This window comes from Thamnophis sirtalis, unplaced genomic scaffold (genome assembly GCF_051295495.1).
Source record: "Thamnophis sirtalis isolate CommonGarterSnake01/CBP01778 unplaced genomic scaffold, rThaSir2_p1.2 scaffold_2, whole genome shotgun sequence".
NCBI classification, from domain to species: Eukaryota; Metazoa; Chordata; class Lepidosauria; order Squamata; family Natricidae; genus Thamnophis; species Thamnophis sirtalis.
In genome coordinates this window covers 92,570,847-92,585,761 of record NW_028261382.1, presented here as the reverse complement: position 1 = coordinate 92,585,761, position 14,915 = coordinate 92,570,847, and the positions used below count along the sequence as shown (strand labels likewise).

General features: G+C 41.3%; 1 protein-coding gene across 2 annotated transcripts in view; it reads left to right on the top strand.

Annotated features, from left to right (window-relative positions):
- Positions 1-14,915, top strand: part of LOC106540773 (opioid-binding protein/cell adhesion molecule homolog) — a 795,044-nt gene that overhangs the window by 771,510 nt on the left and 8,619 nt on the right. For both annotated transcript variants that reach the window (XM_087706377.1, XM_087706376.1), the window contains 3 exons: positions 3,141-3,275; positions 6,852-6,972; positions 7,761-7,912. In XM_087706377.1, coding sequence (XP_087562503.1) covers positions 3,141-3,275; positions 6,852-6,972; positions 7,761-7,912 — 408 coding nt within the window. The remainder of the gene's footprint in view (positions 1-3,140; positions 3,276-6,851; positions 6,973-7,760; positions 7,913-14,915) is intronic.

Below are 14,915 nucleotides of genomic sequence, written 5' to 3'. Positions count from 1 at the left end.
GATATGGCACAAGAAGTTGTGTTGTAGCAATAAAATAAAATATTTGAATCTTTTCTTTCTAACAAGTTGTTATTTTTGTTGAATTCTTCAGTATTGACTCACATTAAAGAACCATACATGCATATTTTTTAAAGGAAAACCGAAAAGTAAATATGCAGAGTATTTGACTAACCAAAAACAGCAAGAGAAAATTTGTTTGGAAGCCCTAAATCCATTCCCAATATTATCTGTTAAATCTTTCATAAATCTTAAATATCCTGCACTTGCTAAACTTGAACTGAGCTTTCTCTAAAGTCACCTTTTTGCCTCCCTGGAAAATATCTGTATTTCTTTTTCCATAAAAGCAAAAAATATTTTATGACTTCTTTTTGCAAATATGTTCAAAGTTTGCATACTTTCTATCTGCATCAGGACCATCCTAGCAGCAGAGAATGTAAAATAATGGGGCAATTGCAAGAAGGCTGGGGGGCGGGGGGAGGGAGAAGAAGCAAACATTTCCTGATTCCAGAGAATTTGCTGAATAATTTATCATACCCATGAACCACTTCGGTGAAATGTCATTTAGTCCACCCAGAAATGATTGACAGTTGGCCCTAGCTAAAAACACACCTTTCTGATGAGTTAGCCTCTTTTTATTGTTGTTTTAGCTATAGACAGACAGACGATAGATAGATAGATAGATAGATAGATAGATAGATAGATAGATAGATAGATAGATAGATAGATAGATAGATAGATGATAGATAGATAGATAGATAGATAGATAGATAGATAGATAGATAGATAGATAGATAGATAGATAGATAGGCAGATAGGCAGATAGGCAGATAGGCAGATAGGCAGATAGGCAGATAGACAGATAGATGATGATAGATAGATAGATGATAGATAGATAGATAGATAGATAGATAGATAGATAGATAGATAGATAGATGATAGATAGATAGATAGATAGATAGATAGATAGATAGATAGATAGATAGATAGATAGATAGATAGATAGGCAGGCAGGCAGGCAAAGGAAGGAAGGAAGGAAGGAAGGAAGGAAGGAAGGAAGGAAGGAAGGAAGGAAGGAAGGAAGGAAGAAAGAAAGATAGGAAGAAAAGTAGAAATGGGAAATTGAAGGAAGAAAATAGAGGGGAAAAGAGAATGTAAGGTACAAGGGAAAAAAATAAAAAAAGGTGCTGACTTCCGATTCTCTTTAGCACAGTACAAAAATAGTATTTTTTTTCCCCTGTAAGGTTGAAGAATTTGAAAGAATACAATGAATCTTGTTAATATAAACGGTGAAAGTTCACAGAGATTGTTAGGTGCAAATAGAAATATGTACTATTTCCATGGCAAGGAAGATAAAGCAGAAATGGTTAAATCGATCATTTTATTCAAAGAGGAGAATATATTTAAGCACATTTTTTTTCATTTGGATATCATTTGTGGGATTTTGTGCTTCTGATGAAATGTAACTTTGACTTTGGTTCTGTCAATTAGATAGATTTGTCATCGTAGAAATGGCTAGTTATACACTGATGTGCAAAAGCAAAAAAAGATGAGGCTGGAATGTTTTAAAACAAACTGTTCTGACTGCAAAAGTGGAAGAGACCTGGACTCGAAGCAATTGTTTTTAGAAGATCAGAATAGAATAGAGCTGGAAGGGACCTTGGAGGTCTTCTAGTCCAGCCCCTTGCTCAAGCAGGAGTCCCTATACCAATGTTTCTGAACCTTGGCGACTTTAAGTCCTGTGGACTTCAACTCCCAGAATTCTGGGAGTTGAAGTCCACAGGACTTAAAGTCGCCAAGGTTGAGAAACACTGCCCTATACCATTTCAGACGTGACTTTCAGTCTCTTTTTAAAAACCTCCAGTGATGGAGCACCCTCAATTTCTGAAGGCAACTTCTGTTCCACTGGTTAATTGTCCTCACTGTTAGGAAGTCTCTCCTTAATTCCAGGTTGCATCTCTCTTTGATTAGTTTCCATCCATTGTTTCTTGTGTCCTGCCCTCTGGTGCTTTGGAGAATATTTGACCCCCTCTTCTTTTTTTTTTATATATATATATATATATATATATATATATATATATATATATATATATATATATATATATATATATATATATATATATATATATATATATATATATATATATATATATATATATATATATATATATATATAATTTTATTTTTATTACACAGACAACACATACATAAAACAACAAAAAAAAGCATCATCACATACAGCATGGTGTTTGGTTAAAGGTGTTTTAACATCCATATTCTCGAATAACATTTACCATCTCAGATTTTTCATCTAGTATAACTAAATGCCTCACTTTCATTGTACAGTATATGTTCAAGTACTATTAGTACTTGAATTAGTACTAGAAATACTAAAAATTAGTATTTTTTCCAATAAATCATAGTTAAGTATTTAAGTATTTAATAAATTTATAGGCCGCCCAATCTCGGAGGCAGAAATACAATCTCGGGCGGCTTACAGAAATACATTTTAAAAAAAGAATAAAGAATTAAAAAATAGAGAAGAAAACAGATTAAAAGATCACTTCATGCACTCAATCTAGGCGGGGCTGGACCTCATTCAACAGCCTCAGGCCTGCCGGAATAGCCAGATTTTGGTAGCCTTTCGGAAAGTCGTGAGAGTGGGAAGGATCCGGATCTCTGGGGGTAGATCGTTCCATAGGGTCGGAGCGGCTACAGAGAAGGCCCTCCCCTGGGGAGCCGCCAGATGACATTGTCTGTTCGACGGCACCTGGAGAAGGCCTATCCTGTGGGATCTTATCGGCCGTTGGGAGGTATGCGGCAGAAGATGGTCTCACAGATATCCGGGTCCTACATTCTTAATTATCTATTTGATAACAGTATACCTTTATATAATCCCCATGTGAAAGAAAAGATTTTTTTTGACCCCCTCTTCTTTATGGCAGCCCCTCAAATACTGAAATACAGCTATCATGTCGCCCCTAATTCTTCTCTTCTCTAGCCAGACCCAAAATCCTGCAGCCGTTCATCGTATGTCTTGGTCTCCAGGCCTTTGATCATCTTAGTTGCTCTCCTCTGCACTTTTTGCAAAGTCTCAATATCTTTAAAATCTTCTCTATGTTTCTTTCCCTTCTCGGTTCTAGGTCAGGGATTTATAAGTGATGATGAGTACTTGGAAATCACGGGCATCACGAGAGAACAATCTGGTGAATATGAATGCACTGCGGTCAATGATGTGGCAGCGCCCGATATTCGGAGGGTAAAGGTCACCGTCAATTGTAAGTGAACCTCCACGCATTTTTCACAGAGTCATGGGTTTTCTAAAGGGCATTTTCAAGTGTGGTGCATGGGTATCTTTATGCTGTTTATAATGATTTGGGTAAGGCAGTGTTTCTCAACTTTGGCCATGTGAAGATGTGTGGACTTCCAAGTCCGCACATCTTCAAGCTACCAAGGTGGAGAAACACTGCGGTAAGAAATGCTACTCAAATTATAGCAATTGCAATGGCACTTAGAGTTATATACCACTTCACAGTGCTTTACAGCCCTCTCTTAGCCGTTTACAGAGTCAGCCTATTTGCCCCCAACAATCTGGGTCCTTCTTGTAACACCCTCAGAAGGATGGGAGGCTGAGTCAGAATCAAACTGCTGGCAGTTGGCAGAATTAGCCTGCAATACTGCATTCGAACTACTGGGAAGGGAGGGAGGAAAAGAAGGAGAGGGGAGGGAGGAAGGAAGGAACAGCAATTAGCACAGACTTATATACCGCTTCATAGTGCTTTCCAGTTCTCTTTAAGTGGTTTACAGAGTCAGTCTATTTGCCCCCAATCTGAGCCCTCATTTTACCCACCTCAGAAGGATGGAAGGTTGAGTCAACCTTGACCCAATCAGGATCAAACTACTGATTGTTGGCAGAATTAGCTTGCAATCCTGCATTCTGACTGCAAGAACTACTGTTCCCATCGGGTTTTCAGTGAAGCTTATTCCAAATCTAAACCGTGTCATTAGGCTGACATTGGTAGACTATGGTTTTCCTGTGCCATCCTCTGGGATACTATATTAGCAGAGGTGGGTTCCTACTAGTTCGCACCAGTTCGGTAGAACCGGTTCGTCAAATCTACTGAACCGGTTAGAAGAGGTTCCATCAGTGGACCCGGAAAGCAGGCCACACCTACAGAAGAGGTTCTGAAAAATTTTGAAACCCACCACTGACACACACACATACACACACACACACACACTCACACAGAGAGAGAAAGAGAAAGGAAGAAAGAAATAAATAAAAAAGAAAAAAAGAAAGAAAAAGTGAGAGAGAGATGAAAGAAAAAAAGGGAAAAGGGACAGAGAGACAAAAGGAAGGAACGAGAGAGAGAGAGAGAGAGAGAGAGAGAGAGAGAGAGAGAGAGAGAGAGAGAGAGAACACATGGCCGACAAGCTACTCCCACCAGGTCACATGGCCGGCAAGCCACTCCCACAAAGGAGGCCACACTCACAGAGTAGGTTCGAAAAATTTTTGAAACCCACCACTGTATATTAGCCTTTCACTCCTGAATGGAAAGGTGGAGAGTTCTATTCCTGAAACAGAGGCAACTGAATTCAAATCAACAAGTTCACAGTAAACAAGATGAATTTTTTGATGTCCCTTGAGAAAACTAGAGACTGGTTGGGTTCATGTGACGTGCTAAACCCCGAACATGACTTAGCAACATGAGAACTTAATCATTATGGATGGCAAACAATGGTTTACAACTACGTGGAATATATGTGAACCTAGTAGATTTCTTTCCAGCTTCTACACAATGCTAAAACAAAAAAAGAAATAATAGTGATACACATAAATGATTAGTGACTTACATTAGATATGATTAATTTGGCAGTGGTTTCATTAGGAGCGTCCCAAACATATCTAAGGCAGCCTGCCATTCATTCATTAGAGCAGGGATCTCCAAACTTGGCAACTTTAAGACTTGTGGACTCCAACTCCCAGAATTCCCCAGCTGACATGTTTGGTTGGGGAATTCTGGGAGTTGAAGTCCACAAGTCTTAAAGCTGCCAAGTTTGGAAACTCCTGCATTACAGGACATGTTTTGAACCAAAACCAAAACAAAAAACGCATCTCACTCTAAAATGTGGGCTTCTTTCATAGCAGATCAGATGATTATCTGTAGCCCTTTCTCCGACTTCCTTCTCTATAGAATAGAATAGAATAGAATAGAATAGAATAGAATAGAATAGAATAGAATAGAATAGAATAGAATAGAATAGAATAGAATAACAGAGTTGGAAGGGACCTTGGAAGTTTTCTGGTCCAACCCCCTGCCTAAGAAAGTGACCCTACACCCCTTCAGACAAATGGTTATCCAACCTCTTCTTAAAAGCTTCCAGTGTTGGAGCATTCACAACTTCCGGAGGCAAGTTGTTCCACTGATTAAATGTTCTAACTGTCAGGAAATTTCTTCTTAGTTCTAAGTTGCTTCTCTACTTGATTAATTTCCACCCATTGCTTCTTGCCCTACCCTCAGGTAGGAGAATAGTTTGACTCCCTCTTCTTTGGGGCAGCCCCTGAGATATTGGAAGGGATCGTTTTCCTCATCAATTCCGTATCATTTTTTTTGCCCAAGTATCAGGTATCGAAACAAAGATGCTATGCATGTAGAAACAGGTTCTGCTTCTTAGCTACATAAGAACATGGAGCAAAACAACACCAAGTCTTCCACCAAGTTCATAAATCCTATTAGAACACCACCTCCAGCATCTAAGCTATAGGTGTGCCATCCAGCTATATAATTCTTATAAATTAATAGCTTGACATTCTCTAGCTATTATCCCCAAAAATAAAATAGCTCATCTCTACGGCAAGCAGCTGGGAGAATACTTAGTAAGAGATTGTTGTCTTCTCCTCTTAACTCTTACTTTCTTCTGAAGAAAAGTTCAAAATTAAAACACAGTGGGAGAGAAATTCTGCCGATGCCTAACCATGCACGCATGGCAGATTAAGAAATCTCCACCTTTCAAGAGAAACACGAGGAAGTCTATTTCTGCCAAGCTGACATAAGAACATCACATATTTAGTTTTAATTATGCTTTATGCCTTTTGCCCTTCTGGACAATCACTTTTTAAAAGCTTCATTAGCAACGTGAAGCACAAAGGAGGCAGAACTATTCAGATTAAAATAGGTACTGAGTATTTTGAAAGGGCCTTGGCATTTTGGAGGTGATTCAAGAGCCATCAAACCTGTCCCTCCCTTGGAGGGAAAAACACAGAAAAGAAAGTTTTCTAGTCTGTCTTCACTGAAAGGCCTATGTCGGGTTAATGTTATTAGCAGGTTACCACTTTGGTACATCACACTGAGGTTCTCCTAATCAAGTAGTAGGGTCTAAGTACATGCACGGTTAGAAAAACAGGTAAAGCAACATATAGATTTAAAACCAGAAGTATTTTTGTTGGGTATTTTACCAGAAAAGTATGATAAAGGGAATACGTACCGATACATACATTATATTTATGTATAATACATACACTGAGCCTGACTAGGTGGGTCAGTGGCTAAGACACTGAGCTAGTCAATCAGAAAGGTCAGCAGTTTGGCGGTTGAAATCCCTAGTACGTCTCCTGCCTGGCCACTCTCCAAGCCTGATAAGGTCAGTAATTGTGAACTATCCTGAAAGACTGTGGGAGAGGAAAGACTTTGCTGCAGAGGAAGTCACTGTAAATTGAATAAAAAGGGTTCATCGGGACAAGGACTCGGCTTCGTGTCGCTGGGGAAGCCTAGGTCAGAACATCACCATCAGGTTTGCAGGGGCACCTGGCAAATATCTGGAAGTGTTTGAAATAGCCATTCTTTCCTCTGCAGATCCTCCCTCCATCTCCAGTCCTAAGAACACTGGTGTTTCAGTTGGTCAGAAGGGCATCTTGCGCTGTGAGGCCTCCGCTGTTCCAGTAGCAGAATTCCAGTGGTTTAAAGAAGAAACCAGGTACCTACGCAGTCTTTTAAGACCATCCCAGTAGCTTAAGAATGGCAGGTGTATCTTCTTGGAAAGAAATGGCTTTGTGAGCTAAGCGGGGGTGGGGGGATAGGTGTTCTGACCCCCCTCGTCCCACACCAACACACACTCCGAGCCAAAGATAAGTTACAGCATTTAATTAACAGACAGACAGGTCCTTGGCAGCAAACCGGCACAGACAAGCTTGAGCAGCAATCCAGCACAGATAAGGCTTGGCAGCAATCCAGCCTGCCAAACTCACAATAATGTTCTCCGACATTAGTTCCTGCATTGACTTCTGCAAGAGGGGCATGTGCACAAGCAGCCTTTTTATAGTCTGGATAGGAGCCTAATGACCACCAGCTGAGTGCAATTACCTCCTGTACTTGCACAACTATTCCTGACGCCTGTTAGCTCGTCGGTGCCGGGCATCCAGGAACAACTCACTGCTGACCTCAGGCTCACTCTCCTTTGTCTCCTCCCCACTGGTCCAATGCTCAGGCGCCTTCGCTCTGCTCGGAGTCTGAACCCTGTCCAGGGTCCTCCACATCCTCCAGAGCCAACTCATAGGGCCCCTCGCTGTCGGAGTCTGGTGGCAGCTCCAACGGCTCCTGCTGGGCCACAACAGGTATGTGTCATCTGTAGTTTTACCCAGGGCATTAGTTCAGCTTTGGAAACTCCTTTGAATCCTAAACTCTGCCCTAATGACAGTGAAATAACTATTCTAATAACTGGATTATTATATATGAATCTAAACTCATGGTTTGTCTTCCTTGCAGGTTAGCTAATGGGCTGGATGGCTTGAAAATTGAAAACAAAGGACGGATGTCTACGTTAACCTTCTTTAATGTCTCAGAGAAGGACTATGGCAATTATACCTGTGTGGCCATCAACAAACTGGGGAACACCAATGCCAGTATAATTCTGTATGGTAGGTATACAGATCAACGGAATACATACAAGGTCGCCTACATGGTTTTTAATGGAAGATGGAACAAGAACAAAAAATTGTGGACAGGAGGAAATTTAGCCAAAAGAGAGACAGACACGAGCTAGTCTGAGACACTGATTATTAAAGCATCTTGTAGAGAAACAGAAAAGTTAATGAGTATCCACATTGCATGGTGCGTGAAGCAGGAGTGAAATTCAGCAGGTTCTGACAGGTTCTGGAGAACCAGTAGCAGAAATTTTGAGTAGTTCGGAGAACCAGCAAATGCCACCTCTGGCTTTGCCCCAGAGTGGGGAGAGAATGGAGATTTTGCAGTATCCTTCCCCTGCCACGCCCACCAAGCCAAACCATACCCATCAAGCCACAGCCACAGAACCAGTAGTAAAAAAAAAAATGAAAAGCAGTATATAAGTCTAAGTGCTATTTTTATTTTCCTTCCTTCCTCCCTCCCTTTTCTTTTCTTCACAGTGGTTAGAATCAGTGGTAGGATTCAAATTTTTTTACTACCAGTTCTGTGGGCGTGGCTTTGTGGGCATTGCATGGCTTTGTGGGCGTGGCTTTGTGGGCATGGCAGGGGAAGGATACTGCAAAATCCCCATTCCCTCCTCACCCCACTAACCTGCCTTCCAGCTCCATTCTCCTGTTTAGGGCAACAAAAGAAGATCAGCTGAGAGTCTGGGAGGCAGCAGGGGTGGGGCCAGCCTATTTGCCGGTTCTCCGAACTACTCAAAATTTCTGCTACCGGTTCTCCAGAACCTGTCAGAACTGGCTGAATATCACCGCTGGTTAGAATGCAGTATTGCAAGGCTAACTCTGCCCACGGTCAGGAGTTTGATCCTGACCAACTCAAGATTGATTCAGCCTTCCGTCTTTCCGAGGTGGGTAAAATGAGGACCCAGATTGTTTTGGGGGCAATATGCTGACTCTGTAAACTGCTTAGAGAGGGCTGAAAAGCACTGTGAAGCGGTATATACATTTAAGTGCTATTGCTCTTTTCCAGTTTCGTCAAAGGTAGGGTGGGGAGGAGAGAAAAGAATAAGAGGTTATCATTCATTTTGGCTGACAGCAGCAACAGTGGGTTCTGCTACATTTCTCCCTAATCTCAAAGAGAGAGAGAGAGAGAGAGAGAGAGAGAGAGAGAGAGAGAGGGAGGGAGGGAGGGAGGGAGGGAGGGAGGGAGGGAGGGAGGGAGGGAGAGAGAGAGAGAGAGAGAGAGAGAGAAACTCCATTAGAAAAAAAATATGCAGAAATTTCACATTTCATTCCTCATGAGCATTCCACACACCCTCGCGCTGAATAAAAGGAAAATCATTGGCATCTGGTTATTAGTTGTAGCTTTCTTAGGTCTGACACAGCCAATTCAACATTTGCTAATGTCAGCAGATGTACAGGGTTGTGTTTTTTTATTATTATTCCTCCCTCCGTTTGCAACTAGCTTCCATCTTCGGATTCCGACTCGAATTGGTTTTGCTTCTCTCCTAATTAAAAAAAAAGAAAGAAAGAACAAACAATTGAAAAGCTACTGATATCCCCGCCGAACGTACATTAGCAATCCTTTATTTTTCAAGTGCAAAATGAAATATTTGATTTTTAATCGAGGGCTCTGTCTCTGCGCGCAACCCCTCCCCCCCCCACCCCGGGCCTCCCTGAACAACAGTGCTCATTTGGATTGCTCTACAAAAGATTGTCTGGTAAATGCTTAGGAAAACAGTGCTGCAGCCTGTTGTAATTAAGCGAAATAAAAGTTCTGTTTGCAATGAGACAATTTGGCTAAGCCAGTTTTCCATTGTAGAAATGGGTTTTGTAGCTCTCTGCTTACTCAAAGAACCCGCGAACTAATTAGATTCCCTCTTGCCATTATTTTTCTTAATTTTTTTACCATTACAAGAGTTGTTACCCCTTTGTCTTAAAATTAATGAGGTTAGAAAGCTTGCAAGATGTTTCTTTCTCAGTTCAGATTACGGTTGAGCATCTCAGATTTCACTCGAGGTATAATTACGCATTCATGATCCTTATTCTCTCCCCCCTCCCCCCCTTCCTCTTCTTTCACCTTGGAAAATACCCTTTGCCCTTCTCTGTGGTTTTTGCTGGTTCCATTTCTATAACTAAGCAACAAGCAGGATAAGTTTGATGCTTGCAATCTTTCTTCATCCTTAACGTCGTGCAGGGAATGAAAATCAACCGTGAGCTATCAGAACCGAGGCATTGCGGCTGGTAAAACTTTGTTTGTTTGTTTATTTATTTATTAGTTTGTCAAACATGTGAAAGACAGCAGGTATAAGTATGAACATGGGCATGAAGGAAATGAATACAAATAAATGGGGACAGTAGGCATGCTGGTGCACATATGCACGCCCCCTTTATGGACCTTTTAGGAATGGGGTGAGGGCCATGGTAGACAGTTTGAGGTTAAAGTTTTGGGGGTTTGAGGCTGTAACAACGGAGTCGGGTAGAGCATTCCAGGCGTTGACCACTCTGTTGCTGAAGTCGTATTTCCTACAATTGAGTTTGTGCTGATAAATAAATAAAGGGAGACTAGTATAGATCTATTTCAAGCTATTTAGCTCTCATCAGCTAGCCATACCCTTACTGGGATTCCAACCTGGGCTGTATATTACATATTAGGCAGATGTGTTAACCACTAAGCCACAAGGTTCTCCTCCTTTATCAGCTGAGCCAGGGAAATAGGTATGTATGTAGAGTTACATACATACATACATACATACATACATATATATATATATATGTATGTATGTATGTATGTATGTATGTATGTATGTACGCACGCACGCACACATACATACACACACACATATATATTTGTAAAAATAATCATAGAGACTAATGATGAATACAGAAATGTTAAATAGCAATTATAAGAATGTATATTTATGAATGAATTTGAAAGGGAAAAATAACAAAAACTTTAAGAAAAAGAATGGGGTGAGGGCCATGGTAGACAGTTTGAGGTTAAAGTTTTGGGGGTTTGAGGCTGTAACAACGGAGTCGGGTAGAGCATTCCAGGCGTTGACCGCTCTGTTGCTGAAGTCGTATTTCCTACAATCGAGTTTGGAGCGATTTACCTTGAGTTCATATTGATTGTTTGTTCGTGTATTATGGAGGTTGAAGCTGAAGAGGTCATTGACAGGTAAGACGTTATAGCAGGCAATTTTGTGTACTATGCTTAGGCCCAACTGCAGGCGGTGCAGTTCCAGATTGTCCAAGCCCAAAATTTCGAGCCTGGTGCCATAAGGGATTTTATTGTGAGCAGAGGAGTGGAGGACTCTTAACGTGAAATACCTCTGGACCGGCTCAATCGTATTAATGTCCGATATCCAGGCAGACGAGCTGTATTTGAGAATTGGTCTGGCAAAGGTTTGGTATGCCTTAGTCAGCAATACAATGTTACTGGAGAAGAAGCTTCACAAAATTAAGTTAACAACTCTTAATGCCTTTTTGGCAATGCTGTTACAGTGAGCTCTGGGGCTTAGATCATTTGAGGTGAGGACTCCTAGGTCCTTGACAGAGTGAGGGTCATTTATGAAGTTGTATCCGCCTAGTTTGTATTTGGTGTTCTGATTTTTTTTTTACCACTTTTTAGAACAGAGCTTTAGTCGAGATTTGGAGTTGCTAATTGCGCGAGCATTCAGACACATAGTCAAGGTCTCTTTGTAGGGCAGCAGCATTGCTGGTGGTGTTAATTTTACATCATCAGCGAAGTTGCTTATAATATGAGTTTATGGCTCAGCAGGTTGCATGAATTCAGCCTGCTTTAACTTCTTCTAGAAGCCAGTCATTGAGAAAAGTTTCCCAGGGGTCTAGGCCAGCATGCCATGGCTGATTTGCCACAGGCAGCTCACCATGGGACCCTTCAATTCGGTATCAATCATTTCTCATTCAGTTATTTTTATTATTGGTGACCATGTTTGCGACCATCTTAAGGAGAGAAGCAACCTAGAACTAAGGGGAAATATCCTGACAGTGAGAGCAATTCATCAGTGGAACAACTTGCCTCCAGAAGTTGTGAATGCTCCATCACTGGAGGTTTTTATGAATTCATTGGACAACCATTTGTCTGAAATGGATAGAGTTTCCTGCTTGAGCAGGGAGTTGGAATAGAAGACCTCCAAGTTCCCTTCCAACTCTGTTATTCTATTCTATTCCATTCCATTCCACTCCATTCCATTCTATTTTAAGTTCCAATATTCTATTCCATTCTATTCTTTTCTATTCCATTCCATTCTATTTTAAGTTCCAATATTCTATTCTATTCCACTCCATTCCATTCCACTCCATTCCACTCCATTCCATTCTAAGTTCCAATATTCTATTTTATTCTATTCTATTCCATTCCATTCTACTTTAAGTTCCCATATCCTATTCTATTCTATTCTATCTCTATTCCTATCCTATCCTGTTAAATTTCATCAAAATTATTGTAACTCTTGGATTACTGGATTGACTTTATTATTATTGGCCACAGTTCTGTCGAAATTAACTTTTGCATTTGTTGAATTGTCCTGTGGCAAGTTGACCCTTTCTAGTTTCCCGGAATTTCCCATATCTGAAAATAAGAGCTAATATAACATTTCTGAGCTATTAAGTAAAAAAAAAAGTTATTCATTTTGCAAGTGTAAAATAACAGCCGTGTTGGCACTCTGGCAAGCTTTTGCTTCCTCCCTAACAGCCACTGGGGGAGGATATTGCACACATACATAATGGGGTATAAAACTACCATTAGCATAAAAGATTAAAAAAGGCTGAACAATAATAACAAGTGTCAACAAATAAAATGCACAACGAAAGAACAAAAAACGTATAAAAGCTACAATCCTGGTTTAACGTGTGTGCCAGCTTTTTGAGGGATCAAGAGATGCACGTTGTGAAGAGCCCAGAGAGAAACGTTCACATCAACAGTTGGGGGCCTCTTGTTTTTCTTCCTTTGTTTTTTTTCTTTTTCTTTAATAGTTTAGAGAAATGAGATGAAAATAACAAAATGGCATTTAACAGAACAATGCAAAGGCATTCACTTAGGAAACAGAAGTGTTGTGGCCTGGCAGCGGCCAGCAGAGCTGGCTGCAGACTCAGACAGTGAAGAGGTTGGGGAGGAACCTGGGTCAGTCCTGGAGTCTGAGGAAGGCTCTGTCGAGGGCTCTGCGTTGGAGGTAGAGAGGGGGCCAAGGCCATCCGACAGTTATCAGCTGCCTTCGGAGATCAGTGGGGCAGAAGAACAGCTGGAGCCTGTTCCCATCGTGTGCATGCGCAGAGCTGCCAGGAGGCAATTGTTAGTTCTTCATAACTTGCACATCGGAAATTCCTTCTTCCAGGACATAGAACAATTCCCAGCAATGTTACCACCACCATCAACCATTCTTAAGAAAGAACAGCAGAACAATTATTCAGGTTTCTTTTCCAATTCTTTCCTTCTTTCTCTCTCTCTCCCTCTTTTTTTCTCCTTCTCCCTTTCCTTCCTTTCTTCCTTTCTCTTTCTCTCCCTCCCCCTTTCTTTCTTTCTTTCTTTCTTTTTTCCTTTCTCTCTCTCCCTATCTTTATTTCTTTCCTTCCTTCCTTTCCTTCCTTCCTTTCTCTTTCTGTCTTTCTGTCTTTCTTTCTCTCTCTTTCTCTCTTCTTTCCTTCCTTCCTTTCTCTTTCTCTCCCTTTCTGCCTTCTTTCCTTCCTTTCTTTCTCTTTCTCTCCCCCCTTTCTTCCTTTCCTTCCTTCCTTCCTTTCTCTTTCTCTCTTTCTTTCTTTCTCTTTCTCTCTTTCCTTCCTTCCTTTCTCTTTCACTCCCTTTCTCCCTCCCTCCCTCCCTCCCTCTCTCCCTTCCTTCCTTCCTTCCTTCCTTCCTTCCTTCCTTCCTTCCTTCCTTCCTTCCTTTCTTTCTTTCTTTCTTTCTTTCTTTCTTTCTCTCTCTCTCTCTCTTTTTGGAGTCTGCCCATGTGCAGTAATCCTTATTAATCTTTCACTAGGCTAGTGCTGCTCAGCTTGTTAAGCCACATCTGAAAGCAGCCTGTTTTCGCATATCGAAATGAGAGGGAAAAGGGTTGAAAGGAGGTGGGCCGTTGCCCTCACCATGGAGCAAACATGACAAGAGTATAAAACATTTAAGAGCAGTTAGTGCATAAAGGTTTCCAGATGGGAGGCGGCGGCACAGATGTGTTCTATTCTAGGATTCCAGTCAATCAGCGTTGCTATAAAATTGTAGATTAATGAATCAAACAGCCTCTTTGGTTGTTAACAGTTGCAGTGGGATTTGGGGAGAAGGGGAAAACAGCCTTGGGGCTTCGCAGCTGAATTTGGCTGAGAACCTGCACGGAATGTTTTCAGTTCTCCGCTAAAAGTTTTAAAAGAGATAGGAGAAAAGAAATGTGCTTTTGGTCTTATTTTCTTCTCTACATTCTGCCTCTGTTTGCTGGACTTCAGGGTTGTTGTTATTGTTAGTTGCAAAGTCATGTCTGACCCATCGCGACTCCATGGACAATGATACTCCAGGTTTTCCTCTCCTCTATCATCCTCTGGAGTCCATTTAAGCTTCAGTTACTCCATCCAGCCACCTCATTCTCTGTCGTCCCCTTCTTCTTTTGCCCTCAGTCTTTCCCAGCATGAGGCTCTTCTCCAGGGAGTCCTTCCTTCTCATTAGGTGGCCAAAGTATTTGAGTTTCCTCTTCAGGATCTGGCCTTCTAAAGAGCAGTCAGGGTTGATCTCCTCTAGGACTGACCAGTTTGAGGGCCTTGCAGTCCAAGGGACTCACAGGAGTCTTCTCCAGCACCAGAGTTCAAAGGCCTCCACTCTTTGGTGCTCAGCCTTCCTTATGGTCCAACCTTCACAGCCATCCATTGCAACTGGGAGAATCCATAGCCTTGGTTTTTGGGGTAGGGTGTTGAAAAAACATAAACCCCAAGGGAATATCTTTTCCCATACAGACTAGTCGCGACTTTAAGACGAGCTGCAGAGTTTCAGGGGATTTTTAACCATCATTTTGTA